The 15,864-nt window shown below is 39.1% G+C and overlaps 2 protein-coding genes across 2 annotated transcripts; one reads left to right on the forward strand and one right to left on the reverse strand.

Moving 5' to 3' along the window:
• Positions 1-1,380: 1,380 nt before the first annotated feature.
• Positions 1,381-5,780, forward strand: HNRNPAB (heterogeneous nuclear ribonucleoprotein A/B). Its single transcript, XM_009572286.1, has 7 exons — positions 1,381-1,409; positions 1,987-2,155; positions 2,240-2,398; positions 2,827-2,958; positions 4,681-4,789; positions 4,883-5,035; positions 5,114-5,780. Exons 2-7 carry the CDS (start codon positions 1,991-1,993, stop codon positions 5,182-5,184), a joined length of 789 nt encoding a protein of 262 aa, XP_009570581.1. The 5' UTR covers positions 1,381-1,409; positions 1,987-1,990; the 3' UTR covers positions 5,185-5,780.
• Positions 5,781-7,861: 2,081 nt separating this feature from the next.
• Positions 7,862-15,188, reverse strand: PHYKPL (5-phosphohydroxy-L-lysine phospho-lyase). Its single transcript, XM_009572287.1, has 12 exons — positions 15,005-15,188; positions 14,000-14,159; positions 13,283-13,357; positions 12,375-12,462; positions 12,164-12,280; positions 11,858-11,940; positions 11,332-11,557; positions 10,915-11,069; positions 10,329-10,418; positions 9,981-10,111; positions 9,476-9,532; positions 7,862-8,041 (listed from the first exon to the last, which is right to left on the reverse strand). Exons 1-11 carry the CDS (start codon positions 15,057-15,059, stop codon positions 9,480-9,482), a joined length of 1,233 nt encoding a protein of 410 aa, XP_009570582.1. The 5' UTR covers positions 15,060-15,188; the 3' UTR covers positions 7,862-8,041; positions 9,476-9,479.
• Positions 15,189-15,864: the final 676 nt, after the last annotated feature.

Genomic DNA, 15,864 nt, shown 5'->3' on the forward strand with positions numbered 1-15,864 from the left:
CCCTTTCTCGCATAGGAGGTGACAAGTTTTAACCCCAAATCCGTGTGAAATGAAACTTCTAAGAAAAGCAGTTATTTAGAGGGATTGACCTATGTGGAAAATTTAGCACTGTGCTAAAACGAGAGCTGTCCAAGGCAGAGTTCAGGGTGCTGACATTAGAGTATTTTGGTAAGAGCTGAAACATGCTTTGATTTAGCTGCACTAATACACTCGGGAGGGAAAAAAAGAGACTATATGTTAAGAGTGCAATTGTCCAGTTGGTGTGGCCTCTGAAGGCAAAGCCAAATACTAGGAATTTGGTCTTAATTTCAAAGGCTCTATATTGTGTTATTTGAATATGTAGGTATCAATCATTGAATTACATAACAAAGGACTGTAAGTTACAAAGTGTATTATCTACTGCTGTGGTTAAGAGGTGAATTTAGCATGTGGCAATATCTGTGTGTGTACCACAGCCCCAACTCGATGGCATAAAGCAGCCAAAGCAGCCTCCAGACAAATTCCTGTCATCCTCCAACCGTGGAATGTCTCTTGATCATTCTGTAGTGTAGTCAACAATGACAGGGTATGCTATGGAAACTACTGTCAGTCTGTACAGATTATAGCAGTCATGCTTGGTCAGTAAGCTGTTGGGATGAGATAGAATCCATCAAGTTACCTTTCTTTCACCTGTTATTGAAAGGCTTAGTAAACTTGGTGAGGCCTTTTCTGTAAGGCTCTTGTACTGGCTGCAAGCACACAGACTTAACTTGGATCCTGTGTATCATGCTGCACTTGTCAGTTAAGAGTGCACAGCTTGATCTTCTGAAAAAACCAAGAGTTTAGCCTAAAGGATATGGTTTCATCCAGTTTAAGGAAAAAAAGCAAAAAAAACCCCACATAGCACATACAGTTTTTTCCTCATGTTGCCTTTTGAACATAAATGGATGCTAGTTCTAGCAAATCAAAGTTACACATAAACACCAAAAGCCAATTTTGTTTAAACATAGTCTAGTTTCTAAAGTGCTGCTAGCTTCTAGTGCCAAGTCTAGGTTGCCTCTAAACAGAGTAATGACAACTTAAACTGCTTTAGTCTATAGTTAGATAAAAAGGCTCAAATGCTTTCAAAAGCTTAGTTTGTTACCTTGGAAACTCTGAAAATAGAAAATACAGCCATGTTATTAATGTTTTCATTTGAAGTGAGGCATTTGAAAAGTGCAGTATTGACTGATCTAAGTTTTGTTTGTTGGCTTCACTTCTGTATTGCGCTTCACTAGTATTTAGTTATTTGAGATGCTTCAGAGGATATTTTGTGGGGGATAGTGGGCAGGGAAGTATTGGCCTTTCATGAAAGTAAAGACTAATAGTGGAGATACTCCTGTAGTACTGATGAAGATAGAACTAGATTCAGTAACTAAGCAGGAAGAAGTGCACAACATACTAGTTAAGGCAGGTGCAAAGTCCCATCTGTTGTATGTGACTGTTCTTGGAGGTCATAATTGGTTTTAATTTTGCAGACCCTTCTTAGGACTAAAATTTTTACAGCCATTTGTCCAAATCCTAAAAGAGCTCAAGTATTTTGCTTTTGATGCCTTATTCTATCCTGAATGCTTTCAAAGCAGTAGGAATGATCTTAGGCTCTTTCCAAAAACTGAGTTGGCAGTCCTTGATAATCAATACTGCTTTGTTGCAAATAACAGAATACTGCTGAAAGAACGTAAGTTACTGGCGAGGAATATTTTGGGCAACTTCTACTGTTTCTTATAGCCTGTAATAAACTTCAGGGTGCATTGTGGCATTCCCTCAAAGAGGCGGGGGGAAGCCCACCCTTTTGCGCTCCTATAGTATCACTAGCTTTTGACAAGATGCAAAAGTGTTTAACTTCCAGCAGTTGGTCCTGTTTCTGACAATGCTGCTGAGGTGTGTACCACTGCGAGCATCTTGCTGCATGTGCTTTTCTGTAGTACTTCCTGAATCTAAATAGCTCTTATCTCTTTGAAATTTCAGGAAGATGTTTGTTGGCGGCCTCAGTTGGGATACAAGCAAAAAAGACTTGAAAGATTACTTCACCAAATTTGGTGAGGTAACTGACTGTACGATAAAGATGGACCCTAACACAGGAAGATCCAGAGGCTTTGGATTTATTCTCTTCAAAGAACCTGGGAGTGTTGAAAAGGTGAATTTAAGCTTCATACTTCAGATTCTTCACTTCTAGGAGAAACTTATCAGCTTGAGTTAATCCTATCAAACTATCTTTCAGGTTCTGGAACAGAAAGAACACAGGCTAGATGGACGACTAATTGACCCCAAGAAGGCCATGGCAATGAAAAAGGATCCAGTGAAGAAAATATTTGTTGGTGGACTAAACCCAGAAGCCACAGAAGAGAAAATCAGGGAATACTTCGGAGAATTTGGAGAGGTGTGTAATGTTATCTTAGTAAACACTGAAACATACAGTTTCCAGTTGCTGTTTAGTTTACTGATAATTTGCAATTTGCAAATTAAATTAACTTCAGATGTGAAATTAACTGCCTTCTGTAACTGATCCAGAGGTTTCCCATCTTGAGAGAAAGGAAGGCACATACTGCACCAGATGCTTCTATTGCTAGTTGGATACCCTTGTCTTTACCTCAAACCATTTTATCTGATGTTAAAATTCTTTTTAAGAGTTGTAAAATTGAAACCTCTGGTCTGAAAACTAGTGTTAGTATAGAAAGAATATTGCAACTTTGGTGTTGCATAATATGCATAGATAGGAAACTTACTTGCCATTTTACTGTCCCAAATGCTGTGCACTTAACTGTTCTGCTAAAATACAAGTCTGAAAATAGTATTTCATGTCTTCAGATTGAAGCAATTGAACTTCCAATGGATCCAAAGACCAACAAAAGGAGGGGGTTTGTGTTCATCACTTTCAAGGAAGAGGATCCGGTGAAGAAGGTTTTGGAGAAGAAATTCCACAACGTCAGTGGAAGCAAGGTAGAAACTTTGACTTAAAAATTTTTGTCCAAGTTAGTAAGTGTAATACCACTACATCTATAATCTGAAAAGGATTTTGTTAGACCTCTGATTTCAAGGTACCCAAATTACAATAAGGACAGCTTGCAATTTACCACAGGTTTTTTTTTTTTTGCCATAAGTTCAGTCACAGAGGCTACCAAGGTTCTTTGCCAATACCTGTGGCTTTAATACTTGCTATGTTCTAGAGGATTTTGTATATGAAGAACCTAATTGCATTCATTAAATACATGTGGAAGAAATGGCTTATTTATCCATGAGTCTAGCAATATAAGCCATTTCAACAGATACATATTTTCAGCATAGAGCACTTGCATAAATTCAAGGCTTACAGCCACTAACTTTGTAAGCAGCTGGCTGAAACTGGCTCTGTCTGACATCGGGGCAGCTTCTGGTGTCTACTCTCAGAAGCCCCCCCTGCAGCCCTCCCTGCTTGAGGACAAAACCTTGTCATGTAAACCCAATACAAGGATCCAGAGAGTAAACATATGCTTATGGCAACTTGCACCTGGTCAGCTGGTTATGTGAACTACTATAAAAGTGGTGTGAGATGCTCTGAACAGCTGACTGCTCATCTGTGGGAATAGCTAATAGAGGCTCATCTGTCAAGCTAATGAGAAGAGAACTGGAGGCAAATGATGTGTGCTGGCTGGAGGTGACCCTCTTCCCTTGCTCCATGGCCAATGCTGACCATACACTAACTTCAAAGCCCTATTAGATCTGGTCATACTATCTGACACTGACTTAGATTGCACTTAGTTTAAGACTGGTCTTGACACAGCACAGGATAAACTTTGGCAAACCTCATGCACTGGTAGTTGTCAAGACACTGTAGTTAGTGATAAAGTTTGTTTTCAGGAGAAATGAATGCTTATGTGCCAAGGGAGCTGAGAAATCCTATCTGTATCTTGTAACTATGGCTTGTTTTTGTGTCATAGTGATAATAAAAAGAGCAGGTTACCTTATATCTCCTCTGGTGAAGAATTCCAAGCCAGGCTTGCTCAGGTGCTGCCATCACTGGGAGTTGTTCATTTCACAGCAGCAGTAGCTTTCACCTCGGACTGTGCACAGAGCCAGAACTAAGAAGCTGGCTGACAGCTTGAACTGCAGCTTGGGAACCTGTCTTAGAAATGTCAATTCTGGTTTGTTTTAGTTGTTCTCAGTATTTGATAAGTGATGATTTCAAGTGTTGGTAGGTGTACTGTACAGTCCAACACGTGCTCAGTGTATAGGGTGTACGAAGGCTGCCAGGAAAACTCGTTCTGGTGCATTTCTCAGAGCCTTGATCATTCAGTGCAGCTCTGGTGAAGTGGTCCAATAGCAACAGCCTCGTCTTGGAGGTTGTGCCAGCGCAGAGGACAGCCTCGTGGCTCCTACAGGAGCTGTGGCTCTGCTGAGGTGGCCTCAGCACCTCCTCCGCGGGGGAGTTGGTAGTAGAGAATAGGCAGCATAAGGTACTCTGAAAGCAGTGGCCTGCTTTGAGTGGCCCACAGTGACTTACCTTTGCCCAGACGGCACAATAAATCAGATGCTTCTGGATATGCATTAGTCCTGGTCACGTGATGGAGCACAGCACGTATACCTCCTTTGCCTCTAGAGTAACCTCTGGCTTTCCTAGGTGGTTAGGTTGGGTGCTGCTGCTATGAGACAGTATACACACTCTTCCTTGTTTTTTATTTTCAGTGCGAGATTAAGGTAGCACAGCCAAAAGAAGTATACCAGCAGCAACAGTTCAGTAGTGGTGGAGGAAGAGGTAGCTATGGAGGAAGAGGCAGAGGTGGAAGAGGCGGCGGTAAGTACTACACGCACTACTTTAGTATGGACACATTCTAAATAAGTTGTGTGTACTAAAATGGGATTTTGTGGATGGTTTTCCCTTCTATAGCTCAAAGTCAAAATTGGAATCAAGGTTATGGCAATTACTGGAACCAGGGTTATGGGAATCAAGGATACGGCTATCAGCAAGGTTATGGTGGCTATGGAGGCTATGATTATTCAGGATATGGGTATTATGGATATGGACCAGGCTATGATTACAGTAAGTAAAGAGAACTGTATTGGGTATAAGCAAGCGTAACTAATTAGCAGTTTAATGCATTTGTTTTCTTGTTCATAGGTCAAGGCAGTGCAAATTATGGGAAGACACCAAGACGTGGTGGTCATCAGAATAACTACAAGCCATATTGATCAAACTTATTCAGGTATGCAGTGGCATGGTCTCTTTTGGAAAATGACTGCATAGGTTTTGTATACAATGCTGTAGATGGATATTTCAGTTCTGTACCAAATTTAACTTTACAATAAATTTCTATGGCCTGTTAAATGTGCATCTTACTTGGAAGAGCTCCCTGGAAATGTTTTACATGTTTAATACTTACAGATAACTAGTTGTCTAGACAGTGTGGTGTGTAAATTTCAGCCTTGCTGAAGATATTAATTAATGATTTTATTAATAGGTTAAACTGAAACTGATTTTGAGGGTCTGCTTAAAGCTGCAGCTCTGCATCTAGGGACTGCCTCTTGGAGTTAACTATGGACTCTGCATTACTCCAGTTGTACAGAATGAGATGCATCTTAGGGAACCTAAGTGTCACTTTCCACCTTTTTATTTTGTATTGTTTTTGTGTCATACATTTCCTGTAATGGAAGTGTTAATTTTACTGTACTTTTTGGTACCTTTTTGGAATCTAATGTATTGTAAGGTATTTTACATGTGTTCTGATTCACCATGACATGGATATTGAAGCTATCCTAGCTTTTGAAATAAAAAAGGCGTAATCTAGTGTCTTGTGCCATTCTTCAGCTTATGTATTAGTAAAACGCCAGTATACTGTTCCCAGAAATTAGTTCATGGCAGTACCTTAGATGAAGAGTTGTGATAAAATGTTTTTAATCCTAAAACTAGAAGGCGGTGTTGGTAGTTGTGCTCACTTGCAGTTAAGTGGCAGCTAAAAACTGCAGTTACTTCTGCCTGGAGGTTATGGAAGAGAACTCGGGTGGAAAGCCCCAGCTGTTGCGGAGGCTGTGCTGGCATGCCGGTGGCTCATGTTCTAGACAAGTACAGAGGCTCAGCGTAACTGTGTTGGTGTCTGCATTGTAGAGGTCTGCTAGGAGGAGCCAGAGGTGTAGGTTTCAGGTAGGGCTTGGGAGTCTAGACAGCATCGCAGGAGGAAGCTAAGAGGTGTACAAGCAGCTAGCTGCTCGTCCTTCATGTTTCACTGTCTTGAGTCTGAGACTTTTCTACAAGTTCTTAATAGTATGTATACCTGCCTTGAAAGACAGGTTAGACACATTAAATTACCGGTGCAAAGTGAATTTTTGCAGACTTTTTGTGTATCAAAAAAGGCTGAAGAACTTCCACTAAAGTTGTGGGAGGAAAACCAAAGCTGCCTCTAAAGAGGCAGCACTTTCTCTAGAGATGAGTGACCAGCTAGAAATATGCTCTCCTTTTTTGACTGGTTTATCACTATTTTAAGGCAGTAACTATCATGTGGTTTGCCTGTCTTGCTGCAGAATAGTCCCAATCTCAGATTTATAAATAAGTAGCAAGGGCTGCTGCACAAAGTAAACTTCTACTCTTTGTTGCGGTAGTCAGTTTGATTTTTTTACTTTCCTTTTAAAGCTAAAATGGGACAGTTTTTTCCTTGTAATGAATTTTATTTGAACAAATGGGAGCCAGAAGTGGAATCAAACCAAGTAACTAAGAGAAGACATAAACAGATGTTACTAGTGACCTTTTCACTTTTTTTTAACAAGGGATGTAGCTATTCCTGCAGGGACTATAGTATGCTGCTCCCTGCTGGCTGCCCTTGAAAAGAAAAACTTGCTGTAAAGTTAGAAGTCTATAAGACTTTTCTGGGGTTAAGTGGAAATCTTGAGTATAAAAAAGATGCAGCAGATTTTAAATCTGATAGTTGACAACTTTACAGCTGGAGTATATAATCTAATGCCCAGCTTGCAAATTAAAAAATTGCAGACCACTGAAACATGAGTACAGTATTTAAAAGTATTACTGTCTCAAGATTTAAAATTGAAATGCTTTATTGCATCCTTCTTTTCTTACGACGTAAGGGGTAGCAGAATATTTTTCTAGCAAACAGTTTGCCCTCCAACAGGGAATTTGCGTAGTATCAGGACCATACTGCTGCAGTATTTCTGGCTACTGTATTAGCAATAGTTTGTCAGCTGGCTGTTATGTTGGTTCTTTTTGGAAGTAGGTTCTCAGGTAATGCTTCCTTGACAGGCAGCAGATGTGGCCTTAAGCAGAAATTGAGGATACTGGTACTTAAATGCAGAGCTGGCTTTCCCTTTCTTCTTTGCATGAAAAGTTTGTGATACAAAGAACATGTAATTGCCTGGTGAAAGCAAGGGCTTGTATGCAAGGTTGTTGCTTATGGCTGTAATGTACTCTTAATTTACTAATCCTACTTGGATATTTCTTGAGGACAGAATATTTTGTAAGAACTGGTTTGGGAGCCGTGGCCCTCAGCTGTCTGTTCCTCATGCATTTGATGTTATGAATTTGGGGCTGAAGTTTTTGACTTAATCTGGTCACTGAGACTGTTTGTTGGATATAGTGCTACTAGGGACCTTGTTATGAAACTGGCTACTGAAACTGGTCAGTGGAGCCTGGGAAGGACTGGGTGTACTGGCAGCTAAAATGGTGTTTGTATGGGTAGCAGCAGATACTAAAAAAAAAAACCACCACCATTGGCTCATCTTAATTTTTTTCAAAAAGCCATAACCTGAAAGAGCATGAATTTAGAAAATGTAGTTTATAGTAGCTACTAGAAATAACATTCCTTTATAATCAGTTTTAGATACGCTGTTTTAAATAAAAGCTAATTGCACACTTCTGCCAGAGTTGAAACAAGCTCTTGTAAAATTTATTTCTCCTAAAGCTTTTACTAGTAACAAGGTAACTGAAAATAACAAAATCAAAGGTAACTTATCTGGTCTAAGGCATGCTAGGATGAAGATTAAATGTGCATTATTATAGTAGAATAATGTTTCTTAGTAGTAGATCTTCAAAATTGTTTGAAACCTATGGAAAGAAAATAATGTTATGGTTTTTTTTGTAAAAGCATCATTAAAAGGAATCTACTTCATTGCCTCATTTTGACTTACATTATATGTAAGTGTCATACTAGTACTGTACTTATTAAGAGGCTTTTTGCATTCTTGGTTTCCTGTAGAAAATAAAGGCATTTTTCTTGCTTAGTTTAGATTGCAGACAAGCACAGTAAGTTATTAGGCCTCTAAGTTAAACTGGCACTGTTGAGTAATCTTTCTGTTCTCAAGAATAAGTAGTACAAACAGCTGTATGTTTTTCCATTAACTTGCTAAATAAAATATTAACACATTTTTCTCATGCCTGCTATACTAATATTGCATTGAACTAAAAGCATGTTTCTCCTTAGGTCAGGGCCATAGCACTGTGAATCTAGTATGGTTGAGGCCACCAATGATTACATTGATTGCAATGATTGTTAGGTACATTCCTGTCCAGGTACTGAGAGTTTTACTGGCCACTTGGTTAAAAAACACTTGGTTGTCTTTTAGTCAGAGTAGGTTGAAGAAGGGTGTTGTACACAAAGGGTGTTGTTACCGAGGTGTTAACTGTAAGTGTACACTGTGCTCATGAGTGTGTGGCAAAATGAATTGCAGCTAGATGTTCTCTGTAAGCAAGCTATAGAGGGACCTCAACAGATACCAAGACTTACAAGGCTTGGAAGACTTAACAGGACTCAGTCTTACTGATGCCCACAAACTTCTGAGTATAGGGGTAAATTGATGCTTAAGCATGAGATAACCGCCATGAGCCTGAAATGATACTACAAAGTAGTCAAAAATGCTCAAGAGAATAGAAGGCAATACTACTTCAAAGTCAGATGTTAAGTAAAACAGGAGCTATAGTAGTAAAAGTACTGTTTATAGCTCTTCATAAAGCTGTTAATATAAGTGGAGGTTCCCAAATTGTGGCATGCAGAATGTACAGTGTTCCTGCCCTTAAGGGGGCAGTTAAGGGGAGATTGCTGAGAAGTAGTTATGCAGCTGGAACAGCTTCTGTTTGGAGACTTAAGGCACTGAGCAGCTAGCATAAAAACTATGTTTTTGTCTTGATGCGTGTGTCATCTGCATGCCAAGGGTTAAACTTAGTCACTCTTAAAGCTTCCCAGACAAGCATAGCATGCTCTAGTGGTAGACATTTCTGGGACATGTTGGACCTAGCTCGCAAACAGATGAATGCATACAGTGTTACTAGAAGTGTCAGACTCTGATAGAAGGTAGCTGTGAATGCCAGATGCACACAAGTCTGGCCCATGCTTCTAGATCGCTAGAAATTCCTGCAAACTAACTTCAGGTAAAAGCATCTCTGAGGAAGCTTGGTCCTGCTCTACTGCCAGTGACAATGCTTGTGAAATTATGTTTAGGAACCTTGGCCTTTAAATACTAAAGGATGAATGTAGATAAATACCTGCTCAGGTAGAACAAGTGAATGTTTTCTGTTGGTTCAGACATTCTTTTTCCATATCTGGAGAGAGAATAAGCAACAATTTAGCAAACTTGTGACTTTGAGACAAGTGTTTGCACTAACTTGGTTAATATGGAGCGTGCAGAAGTTGTACAAAAAGCTAAGTGGCAAATGCACACAGATTATGGCTTTCAAGAATGAAATTTGGACAGCTTTTACCAGTTGCCCTTGTTCAGATAAGTAAATGCTTCAACCTCTGCCACAGCAAAGTTATTTTAAAACGGGCATGTGCATCTGTGGAGTAAATAGTTTTGTTAGAGAACTTTAAACAGAATAATTTATGAGTGAAGGCTAAACTTGCATTGACTAAGACTAATTTTCCTATGTGCTCAACATCTACCTTCTTAGCTCTATTTTAGCACTTCTGAAAAGGAGGCTCAGTGGTTCAGCATTGCCTTTAAGGCAGTCCAACAGCAACCCTATATAAGGCAGTTTTGATCTGTACTACCTGTTAGTAGTTTGTCAATTGTGTCCACAACAAATTTTGCATCCTCCATACTGAAGCACATTGGAGGCTTGAATTTAAGCACATTTCTTCCTGGCCCATCTGTACTCAGTAGAATATATTCTTCCTTAAGTCTGGAAAGAGCAATAACAAAGAATTACGTTTACCTTTGCATGTAGTTCAGAAAAACTTGCAAGTATCAGCATGGGCTGTCCAGACAATGCCTTTCTGCACTGACTGGTTTCTTTTTCTGCCAGTTGGCTATATTTTAACAACTATTGAGTGGCAAGGTTACTCTGTAATTGTGTGCTTGCCTTGCACATTGAGGAACTACGTGATTGTCCCTAGTACCTTGTTATTAGATACTCTGCTTCTGATGTGGCCGGGGTCCTTTCTGCTTGATCCCTGATTAAGTCCACTCCAATGAATAAACCAGAGCCCCTTTAAAAGAAATAAAAATAGTCAGTCTGTGTCAGAGGAAGGAACTGCAAGTGAACTAAAAAATTGAGGAAGGTTTTTGTGAGACCAAACCTTTACTGCATGAGAATTACCTGATGTTTGGCTAGTGATAGAAATATAGTAATACAGTACAGACTTTTATCTGCTCAGAATGCTAGCACAGGACATGATGCTAAACATATTTTCCTTCCAGCTCATTAATTCTGTTCTTTGTGCACTTGAAGTAAGAGTTCAAACAGGAAAGTGAATTTTCTTTAGCAATTAATAAATCAATAAAGCAGTACTGGCCTACAGTGGCGAAGTGTATCAGACTTTTGATAAGCTCAAGTTTGTTTTAATCTAACGTACAGCAGGCTGTTGATTTTTGCTGAAACCACAGATTTAATGAATTTCTTGAAACTACATCAGTTGGATTGAATTGTTTGAACCAAACTAAAAGCAGCTAATAAATGTAAATAAGTAAATAAGGCACTGATACCTGACATCACCAATGATGGGATGCTTGATTTTCTGCTCCTTGAGTAGCTTCATCAAGAAGTTTCCTACTTCTGTGGCATGAGCCTGAAGGTGTTCCTTCTCAATCACATCTAACACAGCTAATCCAATCGCACATGAAACAGGGTTTCCTCCAAACTGAGTTCAGGAAAAGAAGGCACATAACCAGGGAAAGCGAAGAAAGATGCTATCTTGTCACTGAAAGTGTAGCCTCAGTGATATAAAGAGCATACTGCCATTTATAGCAGATGGAGCCACTAAATAGAAAGTTACATACTAGAAAGATATAATATAAACAGTAACTGTGGGTGATAAAGATTAATAAAAATGCTACATGATTATCTACTTTTAATACTTAGATTCCTGTAGAGAAGGAGAGTTTGATCAACTTTTTACTTACTGTATTAAAATACTCTACTCCTGTGGCTGCAAATGCTTCTGCAATTTCTTTTGTTGTTGCTACACAGGCAATAGGGTGCCCATTTCCTATTGGTTTCCCCATAGTGACAATATCGGGTATAAAATCTTCTCCTTGAAGCTGGAATGCCCAAAAGTGCTTGCCAACCCTGCCAAAGCCAACTTGAATTTCATCAGCAATAAATACACCTCCTGCCTTGTGCATGTGCCTGTAACATAACAGATTTTATTGTCTCTTAAGAGGAAACAGAACAGAATGCATACTGTTTAAGAACATGCAGAAAGTATTACTTTGAAAACTTCCAGGAAGCAAACTTGTACAAGCTTATCTTCTATGTCATGTGTTTAAAACCAGGTCTTCGCCATACAAAGTTTACATTCTAACATGAACGCACAGGCCATTTCCTGCCTATCAAGCTATATGCTACAGCAGGCAGAGAAATTCTCTATCATCTATATTTAGCTAGTATGTTAAATTTAAAAAGTTAAGATAATGAATGACCACTTACTCTGCAACCTTCTGAAAATAGCCTGCTGGTGGAATGATTTGACCACCCACGCTCGGCAGAGATTCAACAAAAAATGCAGCAATCTGAAACATATGTAGCATGTAATGTTTTGAAGCCAATACAGAAAGTTGTGGAAATTGTGTTAACAATTAGCAAGCTCTTTATCATTAGATGGTTCTTGCATGATTATGTGATCTTTGCTTTTTGACAAATCCATACCATTTAGCTCAGTAATCCTAAATGGCATTGACAGTCAGCCATGCTCATTTCTAAGGCAAGACAAATGGGTAAGAAATAGCTTTTTACCTTTCTGCCTCTCTTATGTGCTTGCTCAATAATATTTTTCACTTCATTAGCGTAGGCTGTTACTGAATCTTCATGGTCTTCTCTATAAAGTCCTCTGTATGTGTCTGGAACAGGAGCCTATGCAAAGGAACAGTATCCTATATTCAGTATATATTAAATAAGACTTCATTAAATTGACAAGTAGTTGATAGTTACAGGCTGAAGTACATACCACGTGGACCCATTCCTTTTGTCCTTCTAGATTTCTGAATTTATATGGGCTTATGTCAATCAAGGATGTCAGATGTCCATGGTAAGCACTTAAAAAACAATTAGCAGAACTAAACAGTAATTTCCTCAGTGTCAAGAGTTCTTTAGGATTAGCATTACTGATAGCTAAAGAGTAGCTAGGCTTTGTTACCTGGTGCGAATACAGTCACACTTAAGCTGAGAGAAGCTCAGTAGTACTTGGATTTTTTTTTGCACATCTGAATATAGGGCATGCAGAGGGACAGTACTCCTTGCAACTGGTTTGCCAGGGCCCACAGCTAGAATTACAGCAGTGTAAGTCATAAGCAGTATTACAAGATTGCAGAACAACGGGAAGGGACATGTCTGTCCTGCTTCTGAATATCCTCCAATGATGGAGTTTCCAGTCTCTCTGGGCATTCTGTTCTAATATTTGACCACCTTCATGGTAAAGGACTTTCTCTATATCTCATCAGAATTCCTCAGGTTTCAACTTATGTCCATTGTCTTTCTTCCTGTCACCATACATCTTCAGGCCTGGCTTTATCTTTTCTGCTCCTTTCCATTAGACAGTTGTAGTTACAGTAAGATCTCCCTCTAGCTGTCTCTTACAGCTAAACAAATCCAATTTTCCTAACCTCTTATGGCTCCCGACCCATCGTGGCAGGCCACTGCTGGCCTCCCTCCTTAATGTCGGTTGGGTACTGGAGAGCCCAACCTGGACACAGTTCTCAGCTGGTCTCACAAATACTGAACAGAGGGAAAAAATTGCTTCCCTCAACTTCCTGGTTACAATCTTTCTACTACAACAGGTTTTCAGAAATGCTCTGACCATAGACCACAAAACTGAGCCTTGTACCCCACAGTAGATAAAATTGCCAATATACTTACTGGTCTAGAACTATAACATCTTCATGTTTTGTATACTGTCGTGCCAATCTTAGGGCAAGATCATTAGCTTCAGAGCTACAATAGGAAAAATTGGTAAGTTTCCTTGTGGATGTCTGAGTTTTGAAATTCTAACCTCCCTTGCAATGCTGTTTGCATCTGCAGAGAACAGACAGAACTTGATGCATGTTACTCACAGATCCCTTAGTAATCAGCGCTTGTTAGGTAGGACTGTTCACCAGAACATCTTAAAAAGCTGGAGTACAGAAAGTACTTTGGAAACAGTTCTTTTTTTCTTTTTAGCTATAGTTTGCTTGGGAACACAACCCCTGCCTCAAGCAGAAATACGCATTATTACATTTAATTTTGATAAGAGAAGTAATTCCCAGTTCAGAAGACAAGTCAGACCAGAAACTAATACAGTAAATATTTACATTTATGTTTTGTAGTCCAAGGCCTTATAAACAGAATAAAACGCTTCCTAAATAAAGTGCTACTTTATTTTCCCGATTGAGAGCTTGCTAAACGTGAACTTCAGAGTCACTGAAGTTCTAAAAAGGACCACAGTTTCTTCAAAAACAAAACCCCCAAACCATGTTTTTTGTCAGTATCTAGTCATCTACACCAGATCATGCAGTTGGCTGTTGATAATGAAGTATTTTACTGGTCTGTATATAACTAGTGATAACAAGAGTATCAATTCCAATATACCTCACTTACCCTGAATTCAAAAAATAAAAGATGCATAACTTCTCAGGTAGCGTTTTTGAAAGTCTCTCTGCATAATCAACCAAGTTGTCATGAAGATAACGAGAATTTGTATTTAACAACTGGTTTTGTTCATGGGCTGCTTTTACTATATCAGGGTGACAATGTCCAACTGCAAGAGAGAGTGGAGAGTGATTTGAGAGTTCTTCCATATTACGCATGGTGTTAATTAACAAATGCATACTGACTTAACACTTAGATTTCTCTATTAGTACAGAGCTGTCATCACTGATGATCGTATTTCATCAGTGGAGCATTAACGATATTGTCAGCAGAAGACAATGTCGGTATGCCTTGAAAGCTTTCACTTAAAACTTTCTTTTTTTGCTCAGAAAGTTTGAAATTGCCTGTTAGTGTATTTTATGGTTGGTAGTTGAGTACTGGAAATTGATATGCTAAAAGAAATTGGTATGTCTAATTTAGTATTTGGATTTAGACATTTGAATAATTTAGGTAGGGGTTTGGGTATGTGCAGGTACGCTCTACCATCAAGAATTATTAGCCCTGCTAGGGTGCTAGTGACAGCACTGACTGTTTAGAGATTTCAATTACTGTGAGAAAGAGCGAGCTACTTCATAATATACAAATAAGGCGTCACACTGAGCAGCGGTCCTTTGACAGCACCCTTAGCAATAACTTTTACAAATACAACAAACTGTCAAGCCATTTGTTAGTCTTACAGTTAGGTGCTTGACTTGAGCTTTCATGGAAAAAAAATCTGTACATTTTAGATAAGTATGTTTCTAGGAAGGCAGAACAGGGAGCAAGTCTGGAAAGCACATTCACACACAGAGAAATTCAAATATGAACCGTAATTTCCCAAACTATAGGCTCAAGAGGTTTCTTCCACTTTTCCAATTAAAGAACCCCAACACAGTGCAACAGTGGTGAAAAGCACTGATTGTTCCTTGTTCTGCTTAGAAAACATGGTATCAAGTAACATGACTTTTAACTTACCGTGAGCAACATTGTTTATGCAGTCCAGGTACCGTCTTCCATTCTCATCATACATATACTGGCCTTTTGCCTTTACGATCTTCACCGGATCATTAGAAAAAAACAACTTGCAAGAAGAGCTATGGCAAGCAGCAGAAAGCAAAATAAATCTTAGTGAATTCTAAAAGTCACATAGTTTGTTTTGCTGGTAGTATTTTCAGTTCAGTCAGTTAATCAAGAGAAAGACGTTTCCCCAGTTTGCCAGCACAAGCTGTCATCCTACTTCTGGCCCCTAAAACAAAGCCTGGGATGGGGAAAAGAACAGGCCTTGTGCTCTAAAGCAAGTCAAGTTTTGTTAGACTTGCAGGGAGAAAACAACCCCATGCTCCAGAACTGAAAATCCTTCACAAGGAATCTAACCACAGCACGCAGATAGGATTTCATTAATTTCATCTAATCTTAACTACATTTCCTTGCTGTCTGCCCTTTGTGTTCTTGAAACCCTCTTTGTTGCCTTTCTCTTACCTTGTTGTGATTGGTTTTATTATGTTCTTGCTATTCTCGGTAAGATCCCGATTTTCCAGATAGCATGGTGTGGGTGATTGTTATGTCCGTATAGAGCTTCCCTAACCTTAGCTGAAACCTTGAGTGATTTTATAAGGCTGGGTCTACTTAAGTGCATTTGTTTTGTTTCACATTTTAAATAAATTGCCCAACAAGTAAAACTGAAACACATGTCTGCCTAAGTAGGAGTTGCAGAGATTTGACTCTGAAGGGCAATGCCAAACTTTCATGCTTCATTTAGGAAAAGATTGCTTATACAAAAATAAAATAATTTCACCATAAATACAAAATCATTGTCAAATGAACAACAAAAGACA

This window comes from Fulmarus glacialis, unplaced genomic scaffold, assembly GCF_000690835.1.
Source record: "Fulmarus glacialis isolate BGI_N327 unplaced genomic scaffold, ASM69083v1 scaffold42472, whole genome shotgun sequence".
In the NCBI taxonomy this organism is placed as follows: Eukaryota; Metazoa; Chordata; class Aves; order Procellariiformes; family Procellariidae; genus Fulmarus; species Fulmarus glacialis.

What these genes read in the sequence shown, in the direction of transcription:
- HNRNPAB (XM_009572286.1), top strand. Translation starts at nt 1,991, where the DNA reads ATGTTTGTTGGCGGCCTCAGTTGGGATACAAGCAAAAAAGACTTGAAA. An exon ending in ACAACGTCAGTGGAAGCAAG is followed by an intron (nt 2,959 to 4,680) that starts GTAGAAACTTTG and finishes TTTTATTTTCAG; the next exon opens with TGCGAGATTAAGGTAGCACA. An exon ending in CAGAGGTGGAAGAGGCGGCG is followed by an intron (nt 4,790 to 4,882) that starts GTAAGTACTACA and finishes TCCCTTCTATAG; the next exon opens with CTCAAAGTCAAAATTGGAAT.
- PHYKPL (XM_009572287.1), bottom strand. Translation starts at nt 15,059, where the DNA reads ATGTATGATGAGAATGGAAGACGGTACCTGGACTGCATAAACAATGTT. An exon ending in GATGTTATAGTTCTAGACCA is followed by an intron (nt 12,463 to 13,282) that starts GTAAGTATATTG and finishes TTGTTTTTTAAG; the next exon opens with TGCTTACCATGGACATCTGA. An exon ending in CCCATCATTGGTGATGTCAG is followed by an intron (nt 10,419 to 10,914) that starts GTATCAGTGCCT and finishes TTTCTTTTAAAG; the next exon opens with GGGCTCTGGTTTATTCATTG.